Source organism: Phocoena phocoena, chromosome 16 (genome assembly GCF_963924675.1).
Source record: "Phocoena phocoena chromosome 16, mPhoPho1.1, whole genome shotgun sequence".
In the NCBI taxonomy this organism is placed as follows: domain Eukaryota; kingdom Metazoa; phylum Chordata; class Mammalia; order Artiodactyla; family Phocoenidae; genus Phocoena; species Phocoena phocoena.
In genome coordinates, this window is record NC_089234.1 from 38,623,702 (window position 1) to 38,648,143 (window position 24,442).

Here is a 24,442-nt window from a genome sequence, read left to right on the forward strand (position 1 = left end):
AAGAGGCACAACACCCAGGCTCTACCCGTACAACCTAAGGACCTTACATGAACTGTGTAGTTATGAATGAAATACTAATACAGTTATGTGGGTTATTTTTAAATTAATTTCTAATCACACAGGCGACATATCACTTCATTCCTCTTGTTAAAAAATACAAACGATACAGATTCTCCTCCAGTAGGAATGTCCATCCTGCATAAAAATAGAGGCACATTGTACAATTATAGAGTGAATGTTCAGTATCCTCAGAGGAAAGCCTGTTCACTGTTTCTAAAAAATGTGTGTTTATTTATGTCAGGTTGCCCTGGGCCAAGGAAAAATTTGAACCCCTCAAGGTTGAAGAGGAGGAGACCCACAGGACTGTGATTCTGGCCTGTGGTAGAACAAGATAGAACAGGTAGAATTAGAAGGGAAGGGACATTCTTGTTCAAGGATACACTTAAGTTTGTACAACTTAATCTAGTTAAAGCCAAACCTATGTGGAAATTGCTATTAGGAGAAGTTATCAAACTCAATATACATGTTCACATATACATATCAAATAATTTCATTAGAACCACCAATAAACTTGAAATGGAAAAGATGTGTGATTCTAATTCTTGCTTATTTTGTGATTCATCCACAAAATGTATACATTTGTTGACTGCCCCTGTGCATGGATGGCAGGGATTTTCCGTACATCATTTCTAATGTTCTTATTTCTGGTTTACAGATTAGGAAACTGAGACTCAGAGATGTCAATAGTCTGTCCCAAGGCCACATAGTTAGCAGAGAGAGGTTGGATGCTATCACTGAGACAGGCTCTTTTCTTGGCATCATGCTACCTTGGAGATCTGCTAAGATAATCAGTTTCTGGGATGTACAAGTACAGTGGTTTAATGTCTTTGGCTCATTACATGTCAGAAAAGTTTTGAATTCTCATTTTAATGTCATTGTAATTTTCTGAACATCTTTTTTATGACAGAAAAGACACTCTCTAAATGTTTAACCACAGGTACTGAGTCAGCTCTGACCCATCAGAATAGGCCCTACTTGTACATCAGTTGAATGTCAACTCATGTTTAAGGCCTCAGGAAGCCCAATTAATAGCAATATAGTGTTTTAAACTCCACTGGCATTAAAGTTAATATTTAAAAAGAAAAAACAGAATCATTCTCAAAATCCTCACCTTAATCTGCTCTTAGCTATAGTTATAAAATTCTGATTTCAATCTCTCAAGTAGTTTTGGGGTTTGTGTGTATTGTTGGGTCATTGAAAACTTGAAGTAAATGAACCTGCGAAATTTCATGACTGAGTGTCTGCCCTGTTTTTCCCTTTTTCCAGGTCTATTATTAGCAGAAGATTTTTCTGCATAGTTGGCACGCTGTACCTGTATCGGTGTATTACAATGTATGTAACTACACTCCCAGTACCCGGTATGCATTTCAACTGCTCTCCGAAGGTAAACCATTCCTTGCTGTAATTTCCCTTTTTGTTTGTTTCTCATCTTGCCCAGGGGTCCTTTGATGTAGGCCAAAGGTAAAAATTTCTTTAGAATAGGATCAAGTCCCTTTGCCTTCATCTGGGAACGTCACTGAGCAATACAGCTAGGTGGCCCCACCCTTCTTAAAATTCCCAAACCCCAGTGCTTCGCAGCTGGGGAAATACGTGGTCTAGTTAGTGTGATGGAAGCAGTTCAGCTTTGTGTGTGGGCATAGCTCTTTGGTTTCCTGCCATACTTTTAAAATATCATTCGCTCCCTTGATACAGATCCAGAAGCTTTTATATGCGTTTTCCCTCTCTTAGATGGAAGGTTCTGTTTCAAATGATATTTTTTCCTTCTTTCTATTAATCCCTACGGTGGGAATCCGGAAGAGCAGAGCTAGAGACACTATTCCTGTCCCTTTGCACCCTCCACCCACCCAAACAAGATCTCTCCTCCCTGGCGGGACATTTTGCTGTATTGATCTTCTCTAGTAGCATAGAAGCTTTTCTTTAAAATAAACTTTATTCCTCTTCTATTGTCTCTACCTTTCCATCAGATTCACGTAATACTCCTTACCCCAACTTTTGCCTTGGAATAATTTCAACTGGGGAGATCATCGGAATTTTATGAAATAATTAACAGGAGATTTAGTTTTAAAAATGTCTAACTACATTAAAGCTTTTTAATGTAATAAGGAGTAGAAGAAGCTCATTTCCTCGATTTGGGTGGGAGAAAAAATGGAATGCTGTGTGTTTGGAATCATTTCTTCACATCACATTTGTGCTAGTGAAACATCCTTTCAATTTCATCCATTTGTACTTTTGTTACTTCCAGAAGAGACATTCTCTCTGATAGAACCTTGGAAGAGGGCTGAAGAATCCAGTCCCTTGGAAGAGGGATTTTTTTTTTTTTTTCAGTACGCGGGCCTCTCACTGTTGTGGCCTCTCCCATTGCAGAGCACAGGCTCCAGACGCACAGGCTCAGCGGCCATGGCTCACGGGCCCAGCCGCTCTGCGGCATGTGGGATCCTCCCGGACCAGGGCACGAACCCGTGTCCCCTGCATCGGCAGGTGAACTCCCAACCACTGCGCCATCAGGGAAGCCCTGGAAGAGGGATTTTTAAAGTGGTGTCTTTATCTTTTGAAATTCTGGATCTCTTTAGGTTGCTTGCTTACTGTGGTCCCCTTCCTTCCTAGACTTACATACGTGCTCAGAGAGGTAGCTAGTTTGTTACTGCCCTCTTTCCGTTTTTGCTACAGTCTGTTTCCGTAACTGGAGAAGCCGTCATAAGGCATGAATGATCCCAAGGTTCTACTCGTCTCCATCAGCAATCCTGCCTCTCTGCATCTCCTTGCTCTTTCTTCAGCCCTTCCAAAGAAAGCCAGCCTCACATCTTCTTTATCCTCTATGAAAGCTCTCAGGCACTTGCCTACAGCTCCTGACTTAGACGAAATACCTTGTCACTGAGGACGCAGTGATGTAGACTCCTGCTGGGAGGCTGGCTTGATAAGCAAGTGTGTTCTCAGTAGTAGTTCAGTTCTTAAAAAAGTTTGTGCCTGGGAAGTTTCTCCACCAAGGAACATGTCATACCAGTTTAGGTAGATGTGGGATCTGGTCCAGCCCATGTTGAAGATGGACCCAGCATCAAGGGGTCGTGCTGTGTGTGTGGCCTTTCTCCCTGATCTGGTTCCAGCCTTGTTTCTTCTTAGGACCTCTGCAGCTCCACCCAGTTGCTGGCAACCCCACACTTGGTTAGTATTGGCACTTACAGAGTCAGCTTGAGTCATCAGCACATCCAATCAAGATCCCATAGCTAAATATAGCTTGTGGGTTTTCTTGGTAAAGACAGAGGTAATGGCAGGGACAGTATGCAAAACCAGACCCAAGTGTGTCACTCATTTATCATGCTGCCAGAAACCCCGACTAAGGGCCATCTTTCTGTGACAGTCTTCTGGAAATTAGAATCTTTAAAGTAAAGTATACAGGAGGGGGTAAGATGTTAGCAAAAATTATTAGTAAAAACTCACTAAATCTAATTCTTTTGTAGAACAGAGTTCTTGGAAGAATGGGTTCAAAAAAACAGTTTTTTGTTCTGAAATTTTTCAACTGTATCCCAGAGAGAAACGAGTATAAGGAGCCACCGTGTGCCAGCACCCAGATTCAGTAGTTACCAAGATTTACTACATTGGCTTCATCTTATCTTCTGTCTTTCTTTTGAAGTATTTTAAAGCAAACCCCAGACAATGTTATTTCATTGCTACATACTTAATATGCATCTAAAAATTTTGGACATTTTATCTCATAACTTTAACGCTGTTGGTACATTCGGCACAATTAACAGTAATTCTTTGGTATTGGCAATTACCAACTCGTGGAATATCTTGATTGTCTTAAAAAATGCCTTTTTTAAAAAAACAGTTGGTTTGTATAAATTAGGATCCACAGTCTTTATATGACATTTAGTTGTTCTGTCTGTTAAGTCTCTACATTCTAGAGCAGTTCCTTCTCTCCTCCCCACCCCCCGTTTATTTTTTTTGGCACGCGGGATCGAACCTGTGCCCCCTGCAGTGGGAGCTCGAAGTCTGAACCGTTGGACTGCCAGGGAAGTCCCCCCACCCCCTTTTTGTAAACCCCATCAGTAACTTACAGAGATCAGAGCAGTTGTCCTGTAGAATATCCCACATTCTGGACTTATCTGTTTGCTTCTTTCTAGTGTCAATTAACTTCTTCCTCTCTCCTCCATATTTCCTCTAAATAGAAAGTTGGCTCTGGAGACTTGATTCAGTTGTTCTAATTTCTTTGGCAAGAACACTTCACAAGTAAAACAGAATGATTTCTGAAGCTAGACAGAAGACTTGGAAAAGGTCTTGAAGGCGCAGTGCTGCCTCTTGGAGATCAAGCTTAAGAAACTGAGAGGTCAGACAAGGGTCAGAACACTGCACTGGGGAACAGTGTCAGAAGGGAGCGAGAGATAGTGCTCGAGAGAGATCCCAGAGACCACCTCTGCCTACCTTAGAGCCCTACCCAGGGCTTGGTTAGTCAAAACGGAAAGGAACCTTACTGAAAGTCATCCAGTCCAGTGTCTCAATATCCTTGCCACCAAATCTTGATCAAACTCTCTCTGAACCATTGCGCAGAGAGGGGACTTATTACCCCGTAAAAATACAAACCTACCCAGTAGTAGAAAGAACACTGAGGTCAGAGTGAGGGTGATGTCATCCAGCACTTGCTAGCTGTGCAGCAGTTGCATTTAACTTCTCAGAGCCTCAGTCCCTTTGTTGGCAAGACAGGGCTTATGGCACTTTTCATACCATCTTAAGGAGTTGCGAGAGTGAAAGAAGGCAGTAAATACACAGGGCTCTGTAGATGTAAGATGCTGTACAGAAATAAGAAAGCTTGGTGTGGCCATCACGCCTTAACGCCTAGACTCTTATTCATCCAGAGGAAATGTATTTAACGTGCATTAAGCACCTGCTGTGTCTGAGGTACTGGAGTGCAAGGGGGTGAGCAAAGTAGACAGAAGTCCCTGCCTTTGTGGAAAGTGCTTTAAGACCACCTCATCCAAACTTTCATCTTATATAATGTGGAAAATGCTGTGATATAAGGACCTTAAGCTAAGCTGCTGGCCGTAGGGATAAGAGAAGTGGAGACAGATTTGAGCAATATTTAAGTGGCTGAATCAGTACAGCTTAGCAATACATTTGATATAGGGAATGAGGAGAGAAAGGAAGGATTTCAAAGGCAACTGGCTTTTACCACTGGCATGATTATAAGGTAAGGAGGAAAACGGAGTTAATGACTTCAGATTAAACAAATAGAGTCTGAGGTACTTGTGAGATATCTAAGTGGTGGTGTCCAGGCCAACTAGCAGTCTACATCTGAAATTGAGGGAAAAATCAGCGCTAGAAATTAAATATTTGTGATTCATCATATTCTCGGTGGTGTTAAAGCTGTTGGTGTGGATGAAAAGTCCAGAGACAGGACATTAACATCCGATGCTTCCAGAATTGGTTACCCCCTGACTTGAGACACCATCTAAGGCCTGTTGGTTGGTGGATATTCTTACGGTTATCAGTCATCATTAAACTCCAAGGGAAAAGAGTTGAGCTTTAGAATACGACTTTGTTTAACATGGGCACGTGAACTTGCTAGCTGTGCAGCAGTTGCATTTAACTTCTCAGAGCCTCAGTCCCTTTGTTGGCAAGACAGGGCTTATGGCACTTGGTTCTGCTAACACGCAAAGCCCCATAATTAGTATACTTAATTCTTCCCTTAACACCAGTATTCAAAATGCATGGCTTCTAAGAAAAATGTTCCAACAGGTATGCAGTAGTAATTAAGAAAATTGTTCCTAGTGTTCATTCACTTGATGGCAGTGTACTCTTTACTTCACAAAATGTCATGGCTTAGAGAAGTAATCGTCATGTGAAATGATGAGGTGAGAAGAGAAGGGGGCCTGTCATCAGATGCTCCTGCAACAGAGATGAGCTGCTGGGGCGTGAGAAGGGAAGGAAGCATTCAGTTCCTGGAACAGGAGCTTCTGGGAAGCACTAGTCCTGTATCCCAGTGGGTGTGTGTGGTGGGCTTACGAGGCTGTCAAGTTAGTGCAACCTTGATTACCCCTTGTTAATCTCAACACAGCTTTTCTCCAAGGAGCATGTGTCCCAACCAGAAAACACCTTCTTGTCATCTTGTTCTAACTTTTCAGGATTCCGTTTTTAAAAATAAAAAAGGCAGAAACATTTGAGAATTCTTCTGTGTCCTAAGCTTTATGTAAGAAATTTTTGTTGTTGTTGTTGTAGCAAACTCCACAAGAAAAAAAAGAAAGAAAAAAACCTGCCCCAGATAACACAGATACACTAATGTTATTGGAAGAGAAGGAATAACTTATGCTGTTTTCAACTCTCATTTTAATCATCACTTGAGTTAATCTAATGCCTAAGCATTAAAGTGAGATTCATGTTGGTTCTGGTTTTTGGTCTCCATGGTGACCTTAGATTTGAAAACTTTCAAAACGAGAGAGTTACGTTACATCCTGGGTACTTAGCTGGCTAACGCATTAATCTGACATGGTGTTTTCAGTGGAATGATTCTCTTGAACTTCAAAAACGTGTCTTTTTTTTTTCCATCCAGCATACTTGAACATAGCCCACTGTCAGACAAGGCTGAGATTAATTGGACATCTGAGATTAATTGTTCAGTGGAACAATAAAATACAAATATAATAACAGAAAGACTTCCGTGTTCTTTCCTGCCACTGTCAGTTTTTTTTTGCATTGCACGCATTAGAAAGATCAAAGCACCTCCTTCAGTTCGATGCTAAGCTGTGATGTAGTAATCCTCAGTCTCAAGGGTCTCTTTACTGGCATGTGTTCAGTCTTACAAGGCACAAGACTCACTGCTTTTTAGGATTTTATAACCTTTTTAAGTTCTTTCCTACTTTCTTAGGTAACAGCTTGAGTGTTCAAAAGCTGCCCTCCTCGCTGACAAATGTTGATGTTCTGATTAGCTCCTGCTAACCTTATCAGCATTTCAGAATATGGCTTGTGTTCTGTTACCAAAATAGCTTTATGTCATCCTGTTGAATCGTGTGGAATTTAAATTGTCAGTGCTTGATTTTACCTAATTTTCTGCTTGCCTCCCAGTTTCTTATCATTTTGTTCATTCTCATTTTTTAAAAAATTTCCTGCTGTATAATTTCCGGTAACCTTCCCCATCCCAAGTCTCTTCTTCACTTTCCCATTTTTCTCTCCACTGTTCTCTTCCCTTTTCAGGAATGAGAAAAACAGAAAAAGAAAAATGTACTAAGTCACTTCTTTATGTCTTAAAAAAAGGTTATTTTTTGTCCATCTTAAAGAAACTCTACATTCATTATAGATACATTGCAAAAATGTAAAAAGGAAAATTTTTACACTCATGGTTCTATCTACTGTTCATGTTTCAGTATATTTATTAGTTCTTTATGTGTATTTTTCTTACATAGTTCTGACCATGCTTTTTGTGCAGTTGTTCCTGTGTCTTTATAGTTAACATTTGTTATATGCATTTTTACATGATTTTATAAACTTTCTAAATGGTTTTCTTATTTATGGGAAGTCTCCAGGGAGACAGGGATTGTGAGGCAGGGAGATTATAGATGTGACTTCTTTTCACAAACAAGCGGATCGCTTACTTCTGAACAAACATTTCTAGAGGACCTGTCTTGCGTGGGGTAAATTTTGAGGATACACAAATACGTAAGACAAATGGGCATCCAGAAGCTGTGACAGACATGTAACACATAAGATTATTCTCTGACTACAGCCCTCACTGTAATAGGCGTGAGGTGCTCAGTTGCCATGGAAGCGGAGAAGAAGGTGGCAAACTTTGCTGGGAGTGTTGGCTGCACTGAGGAGGTGCCGTCCGAGCCAAGTCTGAAAAGGATGAGTAGGTGTTTGCCAAGTGGAGTTAAAGGGAGAGAACAGAAAGGGTGTGAAAGGAAGTCTGAGGGCGCAGGTAAAGTTAGATACGCCTGGTCATGTGATCCTGTGGGCTGAGTGGCAGAGAGAAAGCCAGAGAGGCACGCTGTGGGCAGATTTTAAGGAATCTGGTCACCCTTCTAAGGAGTTTGGCCACAGGAAGCCAGGAAAGGTTGAAGCAGTGAATAGGATATGATCACATCTGTCTCTTAGAAAGCCATCTCTCCAGTGATACAGAAAGTAAACTGTTTGGGAGAGAGGAGGGGAGGTAGACTTCGAGCGGTGCTAAATTACGTCTACCTGTTTCGTGCCAGGTATGATTCTCAATGTTTTTTCATTGAAGTCTCACAGTCATGAGTGGGAGGAAGTTGCAGTTGGTCCAGAGATGCTTGACTTGCCTGTTGTCTTGAAGGTACTAAGTGGCAGAGGCAAGAAGTTCGGCCGCATCTCTGTTCTTGGTACTTCACACGAGGGAGGCAGATGAGGCTGCTTTTGTGTGGTGTTTCGAATTTAGAGATGAGGAATGCCTAGACCAGGGCAAACATTGGGAAGGTGACAGAGGTTTCCTACATGGCAGCAGCCATCTAGTGTGAAGAGGTCACCAGGGTGAAAAAGCATTCACTGAAGAAATCCAGAGAGCCTCGGAGGTGACGCTATATGACTCTACACAAAGCGTGATCCACTGTGTCAGAGTACAGGCAGATGGACAGCAGGACTTTTGTCCTGAGGAAGGTTCCAGAGCTTCCCAGACACTTCAGGCCGGTGGGTTCCATTCAGAAGCCATACTGTCCTGCTTGAGAGGCTCCCACTGGCCACATGTGAGACAATTGGAGCATCACAATGAACTATGACAGTAATTAATTATAATACATTAATAAGAAACATTTTAAAAATTAGCGCAGGTGGAGAAAAAATTAACTGCTAGATATAAAAGAAATATTAGAAATAGAAAATCACCACTTTGCAACCACTGTAGTAATAATTCGAGCAAGAATCATCAACAGATGCTAAAGCCACTGGGTGAAAGGTGGGGCACCATAATATTTATATAGTTTCAAAAAGTCACAAACTGCTTGTTAATAATAAAGGGGCAAAGGTGTGTATTTGGAGGAGAAATCTGGCAGACACTCTGGTAGCCAAGTGATCAAACCAGCAGCAGGACAAATGATATCGGATGCTTTTTGATCTGATGCACTGGGTAGGACACATCATTTCTGTATATTCCTGCCAATAACATTTAACCTGAGTTTAAACATAAGGAAACAATCAGATAAAGCCAAGTGGAGGGACATACTCTTGATATAAAAAAAACTGGACTCTTTAAAATAAAATGTCAGTGTCATTAAAAAAAAAAAAAAGGACTGAGAAACTAGTAGACTAAGAAAAATTAAGAGTATGGCAAGTACCCTCAATATGTCTCCTCTGATTGAATCCTAGATTCGGGGGGAAAGCTATACAGGACATTGTTGAGACTATGGGGGAGTCTGAATAAGGATGTCTGTTAACCATGATAGTATTCTATCATTGTTAAATTTCGTGAGTGTGATTACAGAAGAGAATGTCCTTGTTTGTACACTTAAGGGTAAAGTGTCATAATGTATTCAACTTAATTCTCAAATGGCCCAGGAAAAAAAAGTGGGAGAAGAAGGAGAAGCAAATGTGGCAAAATATTGATAATTGATGAGTCTAAGGACGTTCATTATTCTCTTCTTTAGATTTACACATTTTCAAAGCAAAAATTTGAGGGACTTTTTTTTTCAATTTTCACTTCATGACCAGGTAGGCCACAGAATCTCTCAGATATAATTTTTGTTAAAGGGAAATCTTGCCTGACTGAAATACTGGATTTCTTTAATGTGACAAATAAGTATCTGAGTAAATGGAAATCCATAGCTGACCTTTATTTAAGATTTTATGAAGCCTTTGATAAGTCTCCTTACTAAAGGCCATGAAAACATTTTTACGTTTTTACTGGGGGAAAGGGAGGCTGGTAGGGGATGAGTGCTTTATTACTAATGATGATTTAGAGACCCCTCCCCATGAAAAAAAAAAAAGCCTGCCTGGTATAGGAACTCTTGGATACATTGGATAATGGAGCAGTGTGGAGAGCCAAATCCCTCAGAGCTCAGTGGAGGTGAAAAATGTTTTTAAGGTTGTATATCTGAGTTCTAAGAGGATGTGTATAGGGAAATCTCCCTACTTCGGATCATTTGAGATGGATATAATATTTGCGGATGAAACTAAATCTTCCCAGGAATGAAATGATAACCATCTGAGGAAGAATTCATAAAAGTGATCACAGATGAACATCCATGAGGGCTGTGTATTTAAGGAGAATTTCACTTCTTGACTGCTAAGCGTTGAGTTCTCACTTAAGGCACTCCTTACCCAAAACATGGGCCTAACTTGATCATTGTAACGTGGTCTGATATTTGTATAGCACTTTATAGTTTTTGAGCAATCACTTTTATAAACATTACCTCCCTTTGGCAGTGAGGGTTGAGGATGAGGTGGTGGTGTTCTCGCCATTTTACAGATGAGAGAACTGAAGCTAGAATGGGTAAAATGGTTTGTCCAGAGCCACCTGGATGGTTAACCCAAAACGGGGGCTTGCGGCTGGATTTATCCTCATTGTTGTTCTTATGACATAAGCTTAGAGGTCTTTGGAGCATCCCTCCTACGCAGCACAACATAAAGCAAGGAAAGTTAAGATCGAACTAAAAACACCTTGCTCAAGAAGGTGGAAAATGTGTAATTTGTTTGTGAAAGATTCCCATGGAAATAACTTTTTTAGAGATGGGGAAATTTGATTTAATGGAAAAAACACTTACGAAAAATAGATCTTTAGTGAATAATGAATAAAATTTTTAAACCGTTCAACTATATTTAAATGATTTATGTAAACTGGATTCAATTTCATTAGCATGACAAAAACAACAAAAAAAGTGAACCTGGAGACATGGTCCAGCCTTTGTTATTTGGAGAAGTGTTTGCACCAATAGCTACTCTTTCCAGGGACCCAAAAGGCAAAATCCTTTAGTGAGAGGTAAGACATTTGGATCTGATCCCAACTGAGTCACTGTGAAATAGAAAAATAGCACCTCTATTTGCTTATCTGTAAAATGGATATAATTACATAGACACTAACCACCTGATAGGCTTGTGAGGCTACAATGAGATAATTGATAGGAAAACTCTGTTAAAAAGTTGGAAACTCTGTACAAACAAAATGTAATGTTTTATTATGTAGAAACGACCCTACATTCCTTTTTGTTGTTTTTTTTACTCCTCAATCGACAGTAATAAAAAGGTATGAGAAATTATAAGGGACAGTTTTTTTTTTTTTAATTGGCGTATAATTGCTTTACAGTGTTGTGTTAGTTTCTGCTGTACAACGAAGTGAATCAGCTATATGTATACATGTGTCCCCTCCCTCTTGGACCTCCCTCCCCACCTCCAATCCCACCCATCTAGGTCATCACAGAGCACTGAACTGAGCTCCCAGTGCTATACAGCAGGTTCCCACTAGCTAGCTATTTTACACATGGTAGTGTATTTATGTCAAACCTGATCTCCCAATTCCTCCCACCCTCCCCTTGCCCCACTGTGTCCACACGTCCATCCTCTACATCTGAGTCTCTATTCCTTCCCTGGAAATAGGTTCATCTGTACTATTTTTCTAGATTCCACACGTATGCATTAATATACGATATTTGTTTTTCTCTTTCTGACTTACTTAGTATGACAGACTCTGGGTCCATCCATATCTCTACAAATGACCCAATTTCGTTCCTTTTTATGGCTGAGTAATATTCCATTGTAGATATGTACCACATCTTCATGGTATATATGTATCACAGAAGGTCGGAGAAATTATAAGGGGCAGTTTTGAACCTCTCACTGCTGCTGTGAAATCTAAAACATTCATCAAACTTAGCAACACACCATCTTCCCCTCAGTCTTCAAGGTCATGCTCAAGGACATTTCATGGCTCAGATTAGTTCTTAAGTGTCCATCACTGGTTAGGAGGGCCGTGTGCCTGTTGAAATTCAGGAAGTGGCATAGTTTTGCTGCTTTTGTTTGGGAGTTGAAGTTGAGGCGGGGACTGCAGCACGTCGCGTGTGTTTCCCAGTTGCAGGCTGCGCAGGACATGGATTGATGGGGATTCCACTGATCCTGCTGTTCCCTGATGCTTGATTCCCTTAGCGGATCTGACCTGTGGTCTGGGTGTTGAAGAGCAGCTTTCTTTACATGCCGTGGATGGTAGTGAATTTTCTGTTTTGGAGGAAGACTTTTCTTCTGGAACAAGACAAGAAGTTATTTGCCCTGGTGGTAGTAGCTAGATTCATTGAATGCATGAATGAGGACAGGTCCACTGAGAGACACCTGACTGTTCCTGGTGGTTGGTATGGGGCATGATGGCATGACATTACCTTTGTAAGGAACCTAGGCTGCTCAGAGCAAGGTTGCTTCATGTGTATCCGGTTCTTGGTTTATGCAGGCTTGGGGAGGCGCTGGCAGTGTACAGGTAGCTTGCAGTTTGCAGATAATAACATACGCGGAGTCAGAGGACTTGGGACCCATTCCAGCTCCCAAACTGAACAGCCGGGGGACCCAGGACAGAGTTAAGACCTACCTCGCTGATTTTTCAGGGCTGCTGTAAGATGAAGCATTGGTAAGACTCAAGGATTATATTAAATAGCATTTCTGCTCTTTAGCACTCACTTTCAGCCCTTCCTCCAAGTTATACCAAAGCCATTGACTCGTGCAGCATTATTTGATGAGTTTGGGTTCTAGGTTCTCCCTCTCCTGCCAGAAGGGGATGAAGCACAGTGAATGTCCCCACTTTTCAGATGCACTTAAGAGAAAAGGCAAGTGCATGAGGCCATCTGCAAACTGAATGGTGGTGAACAGCCTATCATCAGAGCACTGTGTATTCAGCATTGAAAACATGCTGTGGGGGGGGGCTTCCCTGGTGGCACAGTGGTTGAGAGTCCGCCTGCCGTTGCAGGGGACACGGGTTCGTGCCCCGGTCTGGGAAGATCCCACATGCCGCGGAGCGGCTGGGCCCGTGAGCCATGGCCGCTGAGCCTGCACGTCCGGAGCCTGTGCTCCGCAACAGGAGAGGCCACAACAGTGAGAGGCTCGTGTACCGCAAAAAAAAAAAACATACTGGGGGAACCTGTTTTTTAGTAACCAAAGGCTCACTGGTTTGAACCCTTCTGGAGTGGTCTGTCTCTTTCAGAAGCCTCTCCGTCTGCCTTCTGCTCTCCGTTTCTTTCTATGTCTCATATTGCTTAAGTGATTTGGCCAGTTAATTTCTTGGCCGTTCATTAGAACTTGAAGAAAATTGCTCTGTTTTTACTGAAAAGTGATTTTTCTCTGACCCTAGGAGATCGTAATTCACAGCACGATGCAGATGCAAGACCTTGTCACAGCTTTATAGTGCCCACTGAGAAAGTGTTTGTGTGAACGTCCCCCAAATACCTCTGCTTTCAAAGATGAGCACTCAGAAGTCTACTGATGGGGAGGTTAGAGCTCCAGGTACACACTCCATCCTCCTTCCCACTGAATGCAACCCAACACACAGGCCACAGTGTCTGGAGCAGCCCTTTGAGGACTCTGGAAAATGGTAGCAGGCAGAGTGCAGAAGGAAACTAAAATGAGAAAGAAGGAAGATGGAGCTGGGAGCTTCCTGTTTCTGCTTCTTCCTCTTCCTCCCTCCCCCTCCCCCTCCTCCCTTTTCCTCCTTTTCCTCTTCTTCTTCTGTTTTCTTCCCGTGTCTCCTGCCTGTACTCAGAGGTAACCTAAATCTCAGAACTGCAGAACTCCACAGGAATCCCCTCCTTTCTAGCCCAACAAGCAGGGAACTCCTACCGGTTTCCATGCAAACCACGCTAACATGCAGTGTGTACATCCTAGATTTTTCCTGTGCATGTTTTTTTAAACGGTTATAATTATACCAAACATTTTGTTTCATTTTTTTCCTCTTGGTAGAAGAAAATATTTATGATATAACTTAGTACAAAGTCATTGTATGCTTATTTTTAAATAATGTATTAAACAATTATGGCCTAGTTCAGTGCATTTGAATCACCTCAGATTCTGGCTCAGTAGGTCCTGAGGGGGTACAGGCACACCTTATTCTATTGAGCATTGCTTTATTACACTTTATAGTTATCGCAATTTTTAGAAACTGAAAGTTTGTGGCGATTCTGGGTGGAACAAGTCTGTCACCGCCATTTTTCCAGCATCATTTACTCGCTTCATGTGTGCGTCACATTTTGGTAATTCTTGCAGTTTTTCAAACTTTGTATTTGTTATGTGATCTGTGACCAGTGATCTTTGATGTTACTACTGCCACTTGCTGAAGGCTCAGATGATGGTTAGCATTTTTAGCAATAAATATTTTTTTAATTAAGGCACGTACATTGGTTTTTTAGACATAATGCTATTGTATGCTTAATAGACTACAATATCCATAACTTTTTATGCACTGGGAAACCAGAAAATTCGTGAAACTCGCTTAATTGGAATATTCGCTTTTTTGCTGTGGTCTGGAACCGAACCTGAAATATCTCCGAGGTATGCCTGTAATGACAGGCAACCCCTGGTGTTGCCATTGCTCCCCTGGCCCAGGTTCTGAATGGCAAGGGAACAGTTATTTAACAATTCCCATTTGGGTTGTTTCTAGTTTGTTGCTTTTATAAATAATATTGTGCGTAAAGGTTTTCTTCATGTGTGGGATCACTTCTTGGAGGTGGGCACCTAGAAACAACTAAGCACTGAGTCACACACAGGTCATGGCTGTTTGGATTGGTGGTCAATATTGATGATTATTTTTGCAGAGGATTTTGCCAGTTGTAATAAATATATTACTCCCCAGGTTGGTGATGAGGAAATTGAGGCTTAGGGTGGTTCTGCTGCCCAGGGTCACACAGCTAATTGGTGGGAGAGCCGTGCTTTTAACCCAGCCTGTCTGTTTCAGAGGCCACTGCCTCTTCCGCCCTGCACTGCTGGCTGCTGCACTTACCACGTTCCTTCCCTCCTCTTTAAGGAGCCTGTTTGAGAAGATCAGTGACGTTGTCCCTGCCCCACCATTGGCTATCTTTTTTTAGCTTTGCTAATTTGATATGGGAAAGAATGAGCTCCTGTTAATGTTCCTTTTTATTTCTATTTGCTTGACAGAGCCAGTGCCTCCAGCTGGTCACATCCTTTGTCCTTTGATAAATTTTGTTTCCTAAATGGTCTTATTTACTTGATTTATATGTACTGTGTACACGGTAAAGACGTTAAGTTGTTTCTGCTCCAATTGTGTTGTCATTTGCCTTAGAGTTTGTTTACTTTCTTAGAGTGTAATTTAAAAATTTTATGTAGCTGTAACCATCCATCTTCTTTTCCTGTTCCCCACTGAGCTTTTAAAGAGCCTTTCCCCTTGCAGAGGTTTGACAATCATGGAAAGATATTTTTAAAAGAAAGCATAGATGTGTTAAGGGCACTTGTAAGAAACGGAGCATTAATTTTGGGCTGTTTTTCCTCAATGCCATGTTTACCTCATAATCTCTCCCTCTTTCCCTACCCCTACAGTTTCTCCACAAATATTTTCCTACCAGAATGAGAGGGCAAATTGAGGGGGAATGGTGCTCAAGAATAAGATTTATAGTTTTCAAAACACAGAGGGAGTTTCGAAAGGACAATTTGAAATAATGTAAACTGAAGAACTACCTAAGCTTTTTTGCCATAATTTTCTTCCATTTATTATCCGTTGTTATGACAGAACCAGACCAAACTTTCAATTTAAAACTTTCAAAAAATTTTTATCATGTTTATACATGCGTGCAATTTAAGAAACAAAATGATCCTACAGGACTTATTATGAAAAACCATGGTACGTAACCCTTACCCTAATCGCACTCAGCCTGCTTTCCTACTCTCTTTAGCTCTTTCAACTGAGTCTCGTGGTGTTTACCTTCATTTCTTTTAACTCTTTTTACAGAATTTTTGTGTGTGTATGTGTTTATCCTCAGGTCTCTAAGTGCCATGGCAATATTGTTTCTTTATAATTTCTAATACAGGCTGTTGCTGACTTCCTGCTGGGGAAGGCCAGGATTTAGAGCCCTTGTATTCCCCACACAATCCTTCCCCACAGCTTGTATGTGTTCTGTGCCTTTTCCTTCCCTTCTTCCCCTCCCCCACCATCCCAGTACAGTAGTTTAGGCTTCTTATCCCATCTTCCCAGTGTCATTTTCTGTCCTTGATTTAACTCAGTATTCAGAGCTTACATTCTTACAGTTTTGTAGATGCTATTCATAGCCAAGTCATATAGTTTCCTATAATTACTTTTCAACACAATATTTCATTTCCTGTAGAGTCCGTAATTGCCTTGCTTTTTGCTCTGTTAGTTTTCTGTGTACTTACTCGTTCCCATGTTGTGACTCAGTGCAGCCACGGAATTAGGTGTTCTGTTAGCCTCATCTCCAGAGCTCTGACTCACCCATGTAGGGGGCTCCCTCTCTTAGGCCTACAGCACAGCTCTCAGTATTCCCTTTGCTGGCATCCTAGCAAATCCGGTTTCTTCTTTTTTCTGTTCTCTCCTTTGCCTTGTAGAGTACATCTTCTGTAATTTCCCGCAAAAAAGAATACTACATAGGTGGTAAATATTGTGAAATCTTGTATATATGAAATGACTTTAGTTTATCCTTGGTCTATTTTTTAAGATTAGGCTTAGTTAATAATATGGCTGCATATAGAATTCTAAATTGGAAATCATTTTCCCTCAGAATTTGGAGGCATTTTTCTGAAGCCTTTTCTTTTCCAGTATTGCTTTTGAAGAAGCCTGATTCTTGATCTTTTGTGTGAAGCTTGTTTTTGATCTCTGGATGCTTGAAGGTCCCTTGTTAGCCCCAAGTTTCCGAAGTTCCATAATTCTGAATCTTGCTATGTAGATCTGTTTGCTTCCGTTGAGCTGGGCTTTCAGTGATCCCTTTCAATTTGGAAATCCGTATCCGCTATGTGGTATGTTCAACCTGACGTCCTTAACTAGAAATCTTGATCAGTTTTTTTAAAGGGAAATTATAATGAAACATGTTTCCCAGAGCCCAGAATATTATCAGTTAAATGTTGAAAAGGGGTCATGGTGATTAAATTGGCTAACCAAAATTTAAAAGAATGCTGACAAACATAAAATATAGACAGTCACACATTTTATTTGCCAGAGCAAACAAAAGTTTCGGTGAATGACTTGTTCATGCCATTTACCACTCTAGTATCCAGCCCAGACTTGTATCAGAGACAGGTAGATTTATTTATAAACTTCTGCACTCTTATTAAAAGGAAAAACATGCAGTTCTACCCACATAATTTCAGAAGATTGAAGGTACATCCTACTCAGTCCCTTGCTTCAATTTGGTCCCCCAAAATCACATACCAAAAAAAAATTCATATATTTGACTTTCTAACCTCCAGCTGCTTTAGCTAATAAGTTAGTAGAACATTTGTCCTCTAGGCCAAGCGTGTGAAATAGATCTTTAAATTTTTCCCAGAGATTTTCCCCCAGATGGCAGTTATGGTAGTAAATCAATCAGTCAGTCTTTAACAGTGTAGTGAAAAAAAAATTTAGTAACTAAATATCTGCTGACATGTGCTCTAAAAAATGCCACCATCTAAGGGAAGCTCTGAAGCTGCATGCTTCATCTCTAGGACCACACTCTTCCAAGGGCTGTCTGAACAGCAGTGAATGTTGAGTGGGCACACTTCATGGCGGGGGGGGGGGTGATTTTACATGTCTTAATATAAACTCATAAAGGAAAAACACTCCTGTGCATCTCCTGTACTCTGAAAACCCCACTGAATACTTCTGTGACTAGATATATGGGTTTCCCCCCCCCCATACACACACAAGCAAATCTCTAACCCTCTTTAACTCCATTCTGGCACTGTCTACCTGGAAATAGCATCGGATCCCACAGGGTAAGGGCTCAGTCTCACACTGACTGTCAGCCCCCAACCACTTCAGACTCTGATCACAGGTTCAGATTGTCACCTATACTACTTACCGACCAGCTTTAAATTGGAAGTTCCTATGACCCCCCTCCTTGGGTTCAGTTAATTTGCTAGAGCTCACAGAACTCAGGAAAACATTTTACTTACTAGATTAGCAGTTTATTATAAAAGGATATAACGTAGGACCAGCCACATGGAAGAGATGTGTAGGGCAAGGTATGTGGGAAGAGGTGTGCATCACTCTCCCCACATCTCCTCACGTTCACCAGCCTGGAAGTTCTCCAAACCCCTGTCCTTTTGGATTTCTGTGGAGGCTTCATTATAGAGGCATGATTGATTAAATCATTGGCCATTGGTAATTCACTCAACCCCCAGCCCTTCTCCCCTCCTTGGAAGTGGCGGGAAGTGAGAAAGAGGCTCCAACCCTCTAGTCGCCTGGTTGGATCTCCTGGCAACCACCCTCATCCTTAGGGGCTTTCCAGAAGTCACCTTGAACTCATGAACATGAACCTAGGTGTGGTTGAAAGGGGCTTTTATGACTAACCCAAGACACCTCTCTCTCTTCTCGGGAAATTCCAAAGGTTGTAGAAGCTCTGTGCCAGGAACAGGGATGAAGGCCAAATATATATTTCTCATTATAAATCACAATATTACAAAGCTTAATTCTGAATATAAATTATAATCGTAGCAGACTTTTATGTGGGCTAATAGTCTGCTTTTTTCTTTTCCCACCAGCTCTTCGGAGACTGGGAAGCCCAACTGAGGAGAATAATGAAGCTTATTGCTGGCGGCGGCCTGTCCATCACGGGCTCCCACAACATGTGTGGGGACTACCTGTACAGCGGCCACACGGTCATGCTCACACTCACCTACCTATTTATCAAAGAGTGTAAGTCGAAAGCAGCCTTCCGTGAGAAATGTAACTGGGCATGGAAAATGGGAACAGAACAGGCCTGATGTCAGCGGCCCTGGGGGGCGGGATTCCTAACCGCCTGTTGGTTGGTACCTGTAGTACTTTAATGGGGTTAAAGCCTTATCCTTGGAGATGCCATATTGGAAGACTTGGGTCACAAACTGATTTTGAATCCTGGTGCTATCACTTACGAGCTCTGTGGCCTTGGGGAAAACCTCTAACCTCTGTAAGTCATAGTTTCCTCATCTTCAGAATGAGATACTGATAGCTCCTTCATGAATGAGGGAGAGGTTGTGAAAATTAAAATAGATGGCATATAGGGACACTAGTAGAGGTGCAGGGAGAATGAATGGTAGCTGGTCTTTGTTGTTGTATTGTTAGAGTACCAAGTACAGATTTTCCTGGAAATGGAGCCCTGTACATACTCTTAAGACCCTGCCCCCAACCGTGGCCACTCCATTTAAACTCACAAACCTCCCTTCACCCTCTCTACTGCTGATCCCACTTATTTGGTTCAATTTTTTACTTTTCCATAGGCTTTAACACCTTCTAACATAATGTATAATTTACTTTATTATAATTATTTTTTATTGTTTCTCTTCGGTACTAGGAAGGGATCTCCCCACAAAGGCAGGCTCTTTGCCTATTTTGTTCATTGATTCCAGTGACTAGAGCAGTTCCTGTCCTGGGCACATCGTAGATGCTCAGTAAATAGTGGTTGAATGAATGATGGATACTTGGACCCCTTGAAAATTCTGTAAAAGCCTAAACTGTCTTCCCCAGGGTGGGAAGGGTAGATCACACTCAGACAACATTGCTGCCTAAAATTTCAGACCCTCTGAAGCCCACTCAGTGAGAATACAAGGTAGGAAGGCCTGCACGAGTAGAGATTTTGAATCTCCCGTCAGGTGACTTCCCAGACACTGCCCTGCCCTTGGGAACGTACTTGGGCTTGAATTCCCAGGCATTTGGATTCTCTCTTATTTGTATTTGAGAAATGGACATCTCAAAGACTTTCAAATTAGTGTATGGTTGCAGAGCTTGGAAAGCAAATAGGGCAGTTGTATCAATTATAATTGCCTAGTCTGTGTATAAGGATCAAAAGGTACTGATTTTTGTATAGAGCATTAATCCCAAATTATTTCCTGGTAAATTTAATTGTCAGTGGGCGGTGTTGTTTTGTATTTTAATGGTGCGTGATGCATTAACCTGTCCTTATTTGTCCTTTTAAGCTACACTTATGATTACACGGATCAGGTAATAACCAAATATAAATTACTATGGCTAAGAAAGTCACTTTATGAAATAAGCTGCTTCCCTTCTAACCTCCGTTACAGAGAAACGGAAGCCCTTAGATTTGCTACCCCAAAAGATCTGTTTTCAGAAGGAAAGATCCAAGGTAATTGGATTCAGAAGTAGTAGTTGAGGCATGGTCGGGTGCCCTTAGTGGCACTTGAATAATGGGACGATTGCAAATTTCTCCTTTTCAGATTCCCCTCGACGACTGTGGTGGTACCACTGGATCTGCTGGCTTCTCAGCGTGGTTGGAATCTTCTGTATTCTCTTGGCGCATGACCACTACACTGTGGATGTGGTGGTGGCATATTACATCACCACAAGACTCTTCTGGTGGTACCACACTATGGCCAATCAGCAAGTGAGTTTCTCTCCCCATTTGATTTTAACCCCTGTTGCTCTTGGCCTGCCGTCGCTGGCGTGGCAGGGGGAAAAGCACAAAGAACCCACAGATGTCTTCGGTTTCTCTTGTCTTAAGAGGTAGTCAGCTAAGGTTGTGTTGTCTCTTGTGATGCTGATCCACTTCTGGATCAAAGATGAGCCAGAAATGTGTTAATATAATGACATAGGAGACGGCATCCTTCTAGAACAAGAGTCACGCTCTCATTGTCCCTGGAAAATATTTTTTTTTTTTTTTTTTTTTTTTTATGCGTTACGCGGGCCTCTCACTGCTGTGGCCTCTCCCGCCGCGGAGGACAGGCTCCGGACGCGCAGGCCCAGCGGCCATGGCCCACGGGCCCAGCCGCTCCGCGGCACGTGGGATCCTCCCAGACCGGGGCACGAACCCGTGTCCCCTGCATCGGCAGGCGGACTCTCAACCACTGCGCCACCAGGGAAGCCCTGGAAAATATTTTTTAAGCTGTGCCCACCTCCTGCTTGATTTGCAGTCCTACCTTCTTTTCTATCTTTGGCCCCTCACCAGCTTAATACTTAACATTTAATTAACTCTCTCTGTTTTCATCGTAGAAGAGTAGCTAAAACACTAATTGAGGTATTTCTTTATGGACAAGAGAGTGAGTAAGCCGCATGTTCCCCGTGTACTCCCGGAATTGGAGTTACTTGTTTTTCTGCTAGGGTGTGGCCCGGTTTACAGCTGAATGCAGAGTGTAGAACGGTGGTGGGAGTGTGAAACTGTGGCTATGTAGGTGGTCATGGGGCAGGTCTGGGGGCCTTTGGGAATTTTAATATGGAAACTATTTGAACCTAAAGTGAAATGTTATGAGAAACATGTGTATGTTCCTTTTGGGGCTGGAACCATCAGTTCTTCCTGACTTGGTTTTCTCTTTCTGTGTTCTCTTAGGTGCTAAAAGAAGCTTCCCAGATGAACCTCCTGGCCAGAGTGTGGTGGTACAGGCCATTTCAGTACTTTGAAAGGAATGTCCAAGGAATTGTACCTCGATCTTACCACTGGCCCTTCCCCTGGCCAGTAATCCACCTCGGTAGGCAAGTTAAATACAGCCGGTTGGTGAGTGACACATAACAGCTGTACACGGTGGGGAACGAGGAGCTGTCCGAAGTGCTAAGAACTCCATGAGAAAAGATGCCATAAAATGAACACCTCCCTTATCCTGTTATCTCTCAACAGTTACCGTGACTTAACCGATTGAGTTACCTGGTCAGCACTGTGATCTTTTTTTCTCTCCAAAGGACCCGCGTTGGACAACAATAAAGAAAATCTAACCTGTCGTGCACTGTACACATTTCCTGTTCATAGGCTTGGGATTTACATAACCTTGCAACCACCGTGTTCCTTTGTGTATGATGCAACAGCGTAAATGTAAGCTTTTATATCATAAGTTCTGGTCTTTCCAGTCACACCTGGAAATAAAGCGTATTATTTTCTTGGGAAAACATACTTTTCATATCTCTTGCCCCAAAGATTGGGCTGTAAGCCATTTTCTAGCAAATGTCTCTATGAAGGTTTCTAAGTACCTGAATGGGGTTTGATTCTGAAATCTTTCTACCTGTTGCACCGATATTCAAATAAAAATGACAGACACAGAAAGGTTTGGTAACTATGGATTTTGTAAAAATCAGCAGAGACAGTGTGTCAAAAAGTACAAAAAAAAAAAAAAGATTCTGTTATAAAGTGATTTTCTAAGTATTTCCTAACTTTATTTTTCAAAATGATGTTATGAAAACCAAATTTAAAGATTTTTACATGTCAGAGAAAAGAGAGTTAAAATTTAAAAATGTTTCTTGGGAGAGAAATTTGTCTATGTTTCTAGTGCCTTTCTTGTCTTGATTGTATGGTCAGTAGGCAATCTTCAATGTTTTTATTTAAAATAAAGTATTCCATGAAAATATAAATGTATGTATTACTACTAAATTTTGCATTATAGCTAAATTAAATCAGAAGACTGCTTATGGTTTTTAAATTGCTATGAATTAAAGAATGGGAGAGTTAATTAGAAAGTCAGAGCCTGTTCCCATATTGTGAGCAGGTGGCAATGACAGGTACCACTTCAATTACTTTATCATCTATTTGGTAGTTTGATTTTAACTATACAATGAAAACAGCCATGAATACTTTGTTTTTAAAAAGAGAGTTTTGAAAACGATCACTTAACTAAAAATTGAAAGCTATAAATTAGTTATCCATACTCTCATGGCAGTTTTGTTGGTAAACAACAAAGAAGAGATCTATTTCTTTAAAATATATTTGTGCAGGAACTGCATGTAACTCTGAAGTTTTACTCCTAACATGAGTATGTTTGGGGAAGTATTCTATTCTATACTTGCCAATGTGGAGAACAAAATAGTTTTTTAAGAATGAAGAAGTATATATATCCATTCTGTATTTTACGTAGCAGAACTATCTTCCGTAGGGTTTTTTTTGTGTATTCACAAGGTAATATTTGTATTGTAAAACAATAATGGTGAAGGAAATAAAAAGGCTTTTAAAATTTTGTTTGTTTTAAATCTTTGTAAAGTTATTATTCCAGAGAATATACTGATACCTTATTAACAGCTTACCTAGATCATAAAATAATCAAAATGCACTTTTTAATAAAAACTGAAACTTAAAATAAATGGCTACTATTTCTAATGTGTTCACATTCTTCACAAAAGTCGTAAATGAAGTCATTAAAGCAAGATGAAAAACTGAGTTTTGAAATTTCCTTGCTGAGTTTCTTTGAGAGAGGGCCTTTATAATCATGTTTCTTTTCCCTTGAGATTCCTTAAAATGTACTGTAAAGTTCGGTAACCTCTACAGATTGAGTGTATTTTTAAAAACATATAAAAAGAATTACAGATGAGTTTAAGTCAAACTGCAGACCACTGTTTACCAGTAATTTTGAATTCTCTAATTCTCAATCAAGTCACTTAACTTTTTCCCCCTATAACTGGAAGTAATACGACTTTTTCAGTTTAGTTGGAAAGGAAAAGTAAATTCTGAAATGAGAAATACAGTAATACTACTTTGCTAATCGATGGTAATGCAAAAATTTTTTAAAAAGAAAAAAAATATTGTTCCTGATGTGGGAAAGAAAGGAGGATGTTAACAGTCGAAGCCTGTCTTTATTAAGGGAGGCTGTTATGTAACCAGGGAGGCTAGAACTGTAAAACTAGGAAGATTTCCTGCATGGGACCAGATGCCACAAATTGAAAGGGAAAGTATCTTGAGTAATGAAAATGAATTCTTGGCATATGCTAAAAATAGGATCTTTTTTTCCTAGGTCAAAATCGTTATATAAAAATATTCATTATGTTAAGTTTACATACTACATATGTACCAAGAAATTCACTTGGTGGTTGTTCTTCATGCCTTACTGTACAGAATCATGAATTGACATGTCTTGTGGCTCTCAAGTCTGCAACTTCCAGGAAGGACAAGAGAAATCTCATGTTCTGGAGAATTGTAGTACAGTTGATAATGCCTGCCTGAACAAGGACGTGTGCTTTTTTGTGCTTCGCTTTATTTAAGCCAGAGCCCTAGACAATAGCTTCTTTATTTTACTCTCTTTAAGAGTTGGGCAATTCACATGCATTATCTTGTTAACCCTCACATCACCACAAGGTTTGTTATTATCCCCATATTATGGGATTTGACTCAGGTAAGTTAAATAACTTTCCCAAGGGCATGCAGCTGGTTAAGTGGTAAAAATCTGATTGGAGTCCAAGTTTTCACCCACACCTCAACAACCTCTCCACCCAAATACTGTGAGCTTTCGTAAATTCTTCAGTAAGAGTCCACAGTGAGAGAAATCTGCCTACGGTGGTCAAGCTAAGGAGGGTGACTTACTGTGAACTGAGTAGTAGGAAATTCACACCATGAGGTGGAGAGACTAATTTTGCCAGTTT

At 41.0% G+C, this 24,442-nt stretch overlaps 1 protein-coding gene across 1 annotated transcript in view; it reads left to right on the forward strand.

Moving 5' to 3' along the window:
• Positions 1–22,196, forward strand: part of SGMS1 (sphingomyelin synthase 1) — a 37,801-nt gene extending 15,605 nt beyond the window's left edge. The window contains exons 2-5 of the mRNA XM_065894191.1: positions 1,327–1,444; positions 18,664–18,817; positions 20,332–20,498; positions 21,438–22,196. Coding sequence (XP_065750263.1) covers positions 1,327–1,444; positions 18,664–18,817; positions 20,332–20,498; positions 21,438–21,617 — 619 coding nt within the window. The 3' untranslated portion in view covers positions 21,618–22,196. The remainder of the gene's footprint in view (positions 1–1,326; positions 1,445–18,663; positions 18,818–20,331; positions 20,499–21,437) is intronic.
• The last annotated feature ends 2,246 nt before the right edge of the window (positions 22,197–24,442 follow it).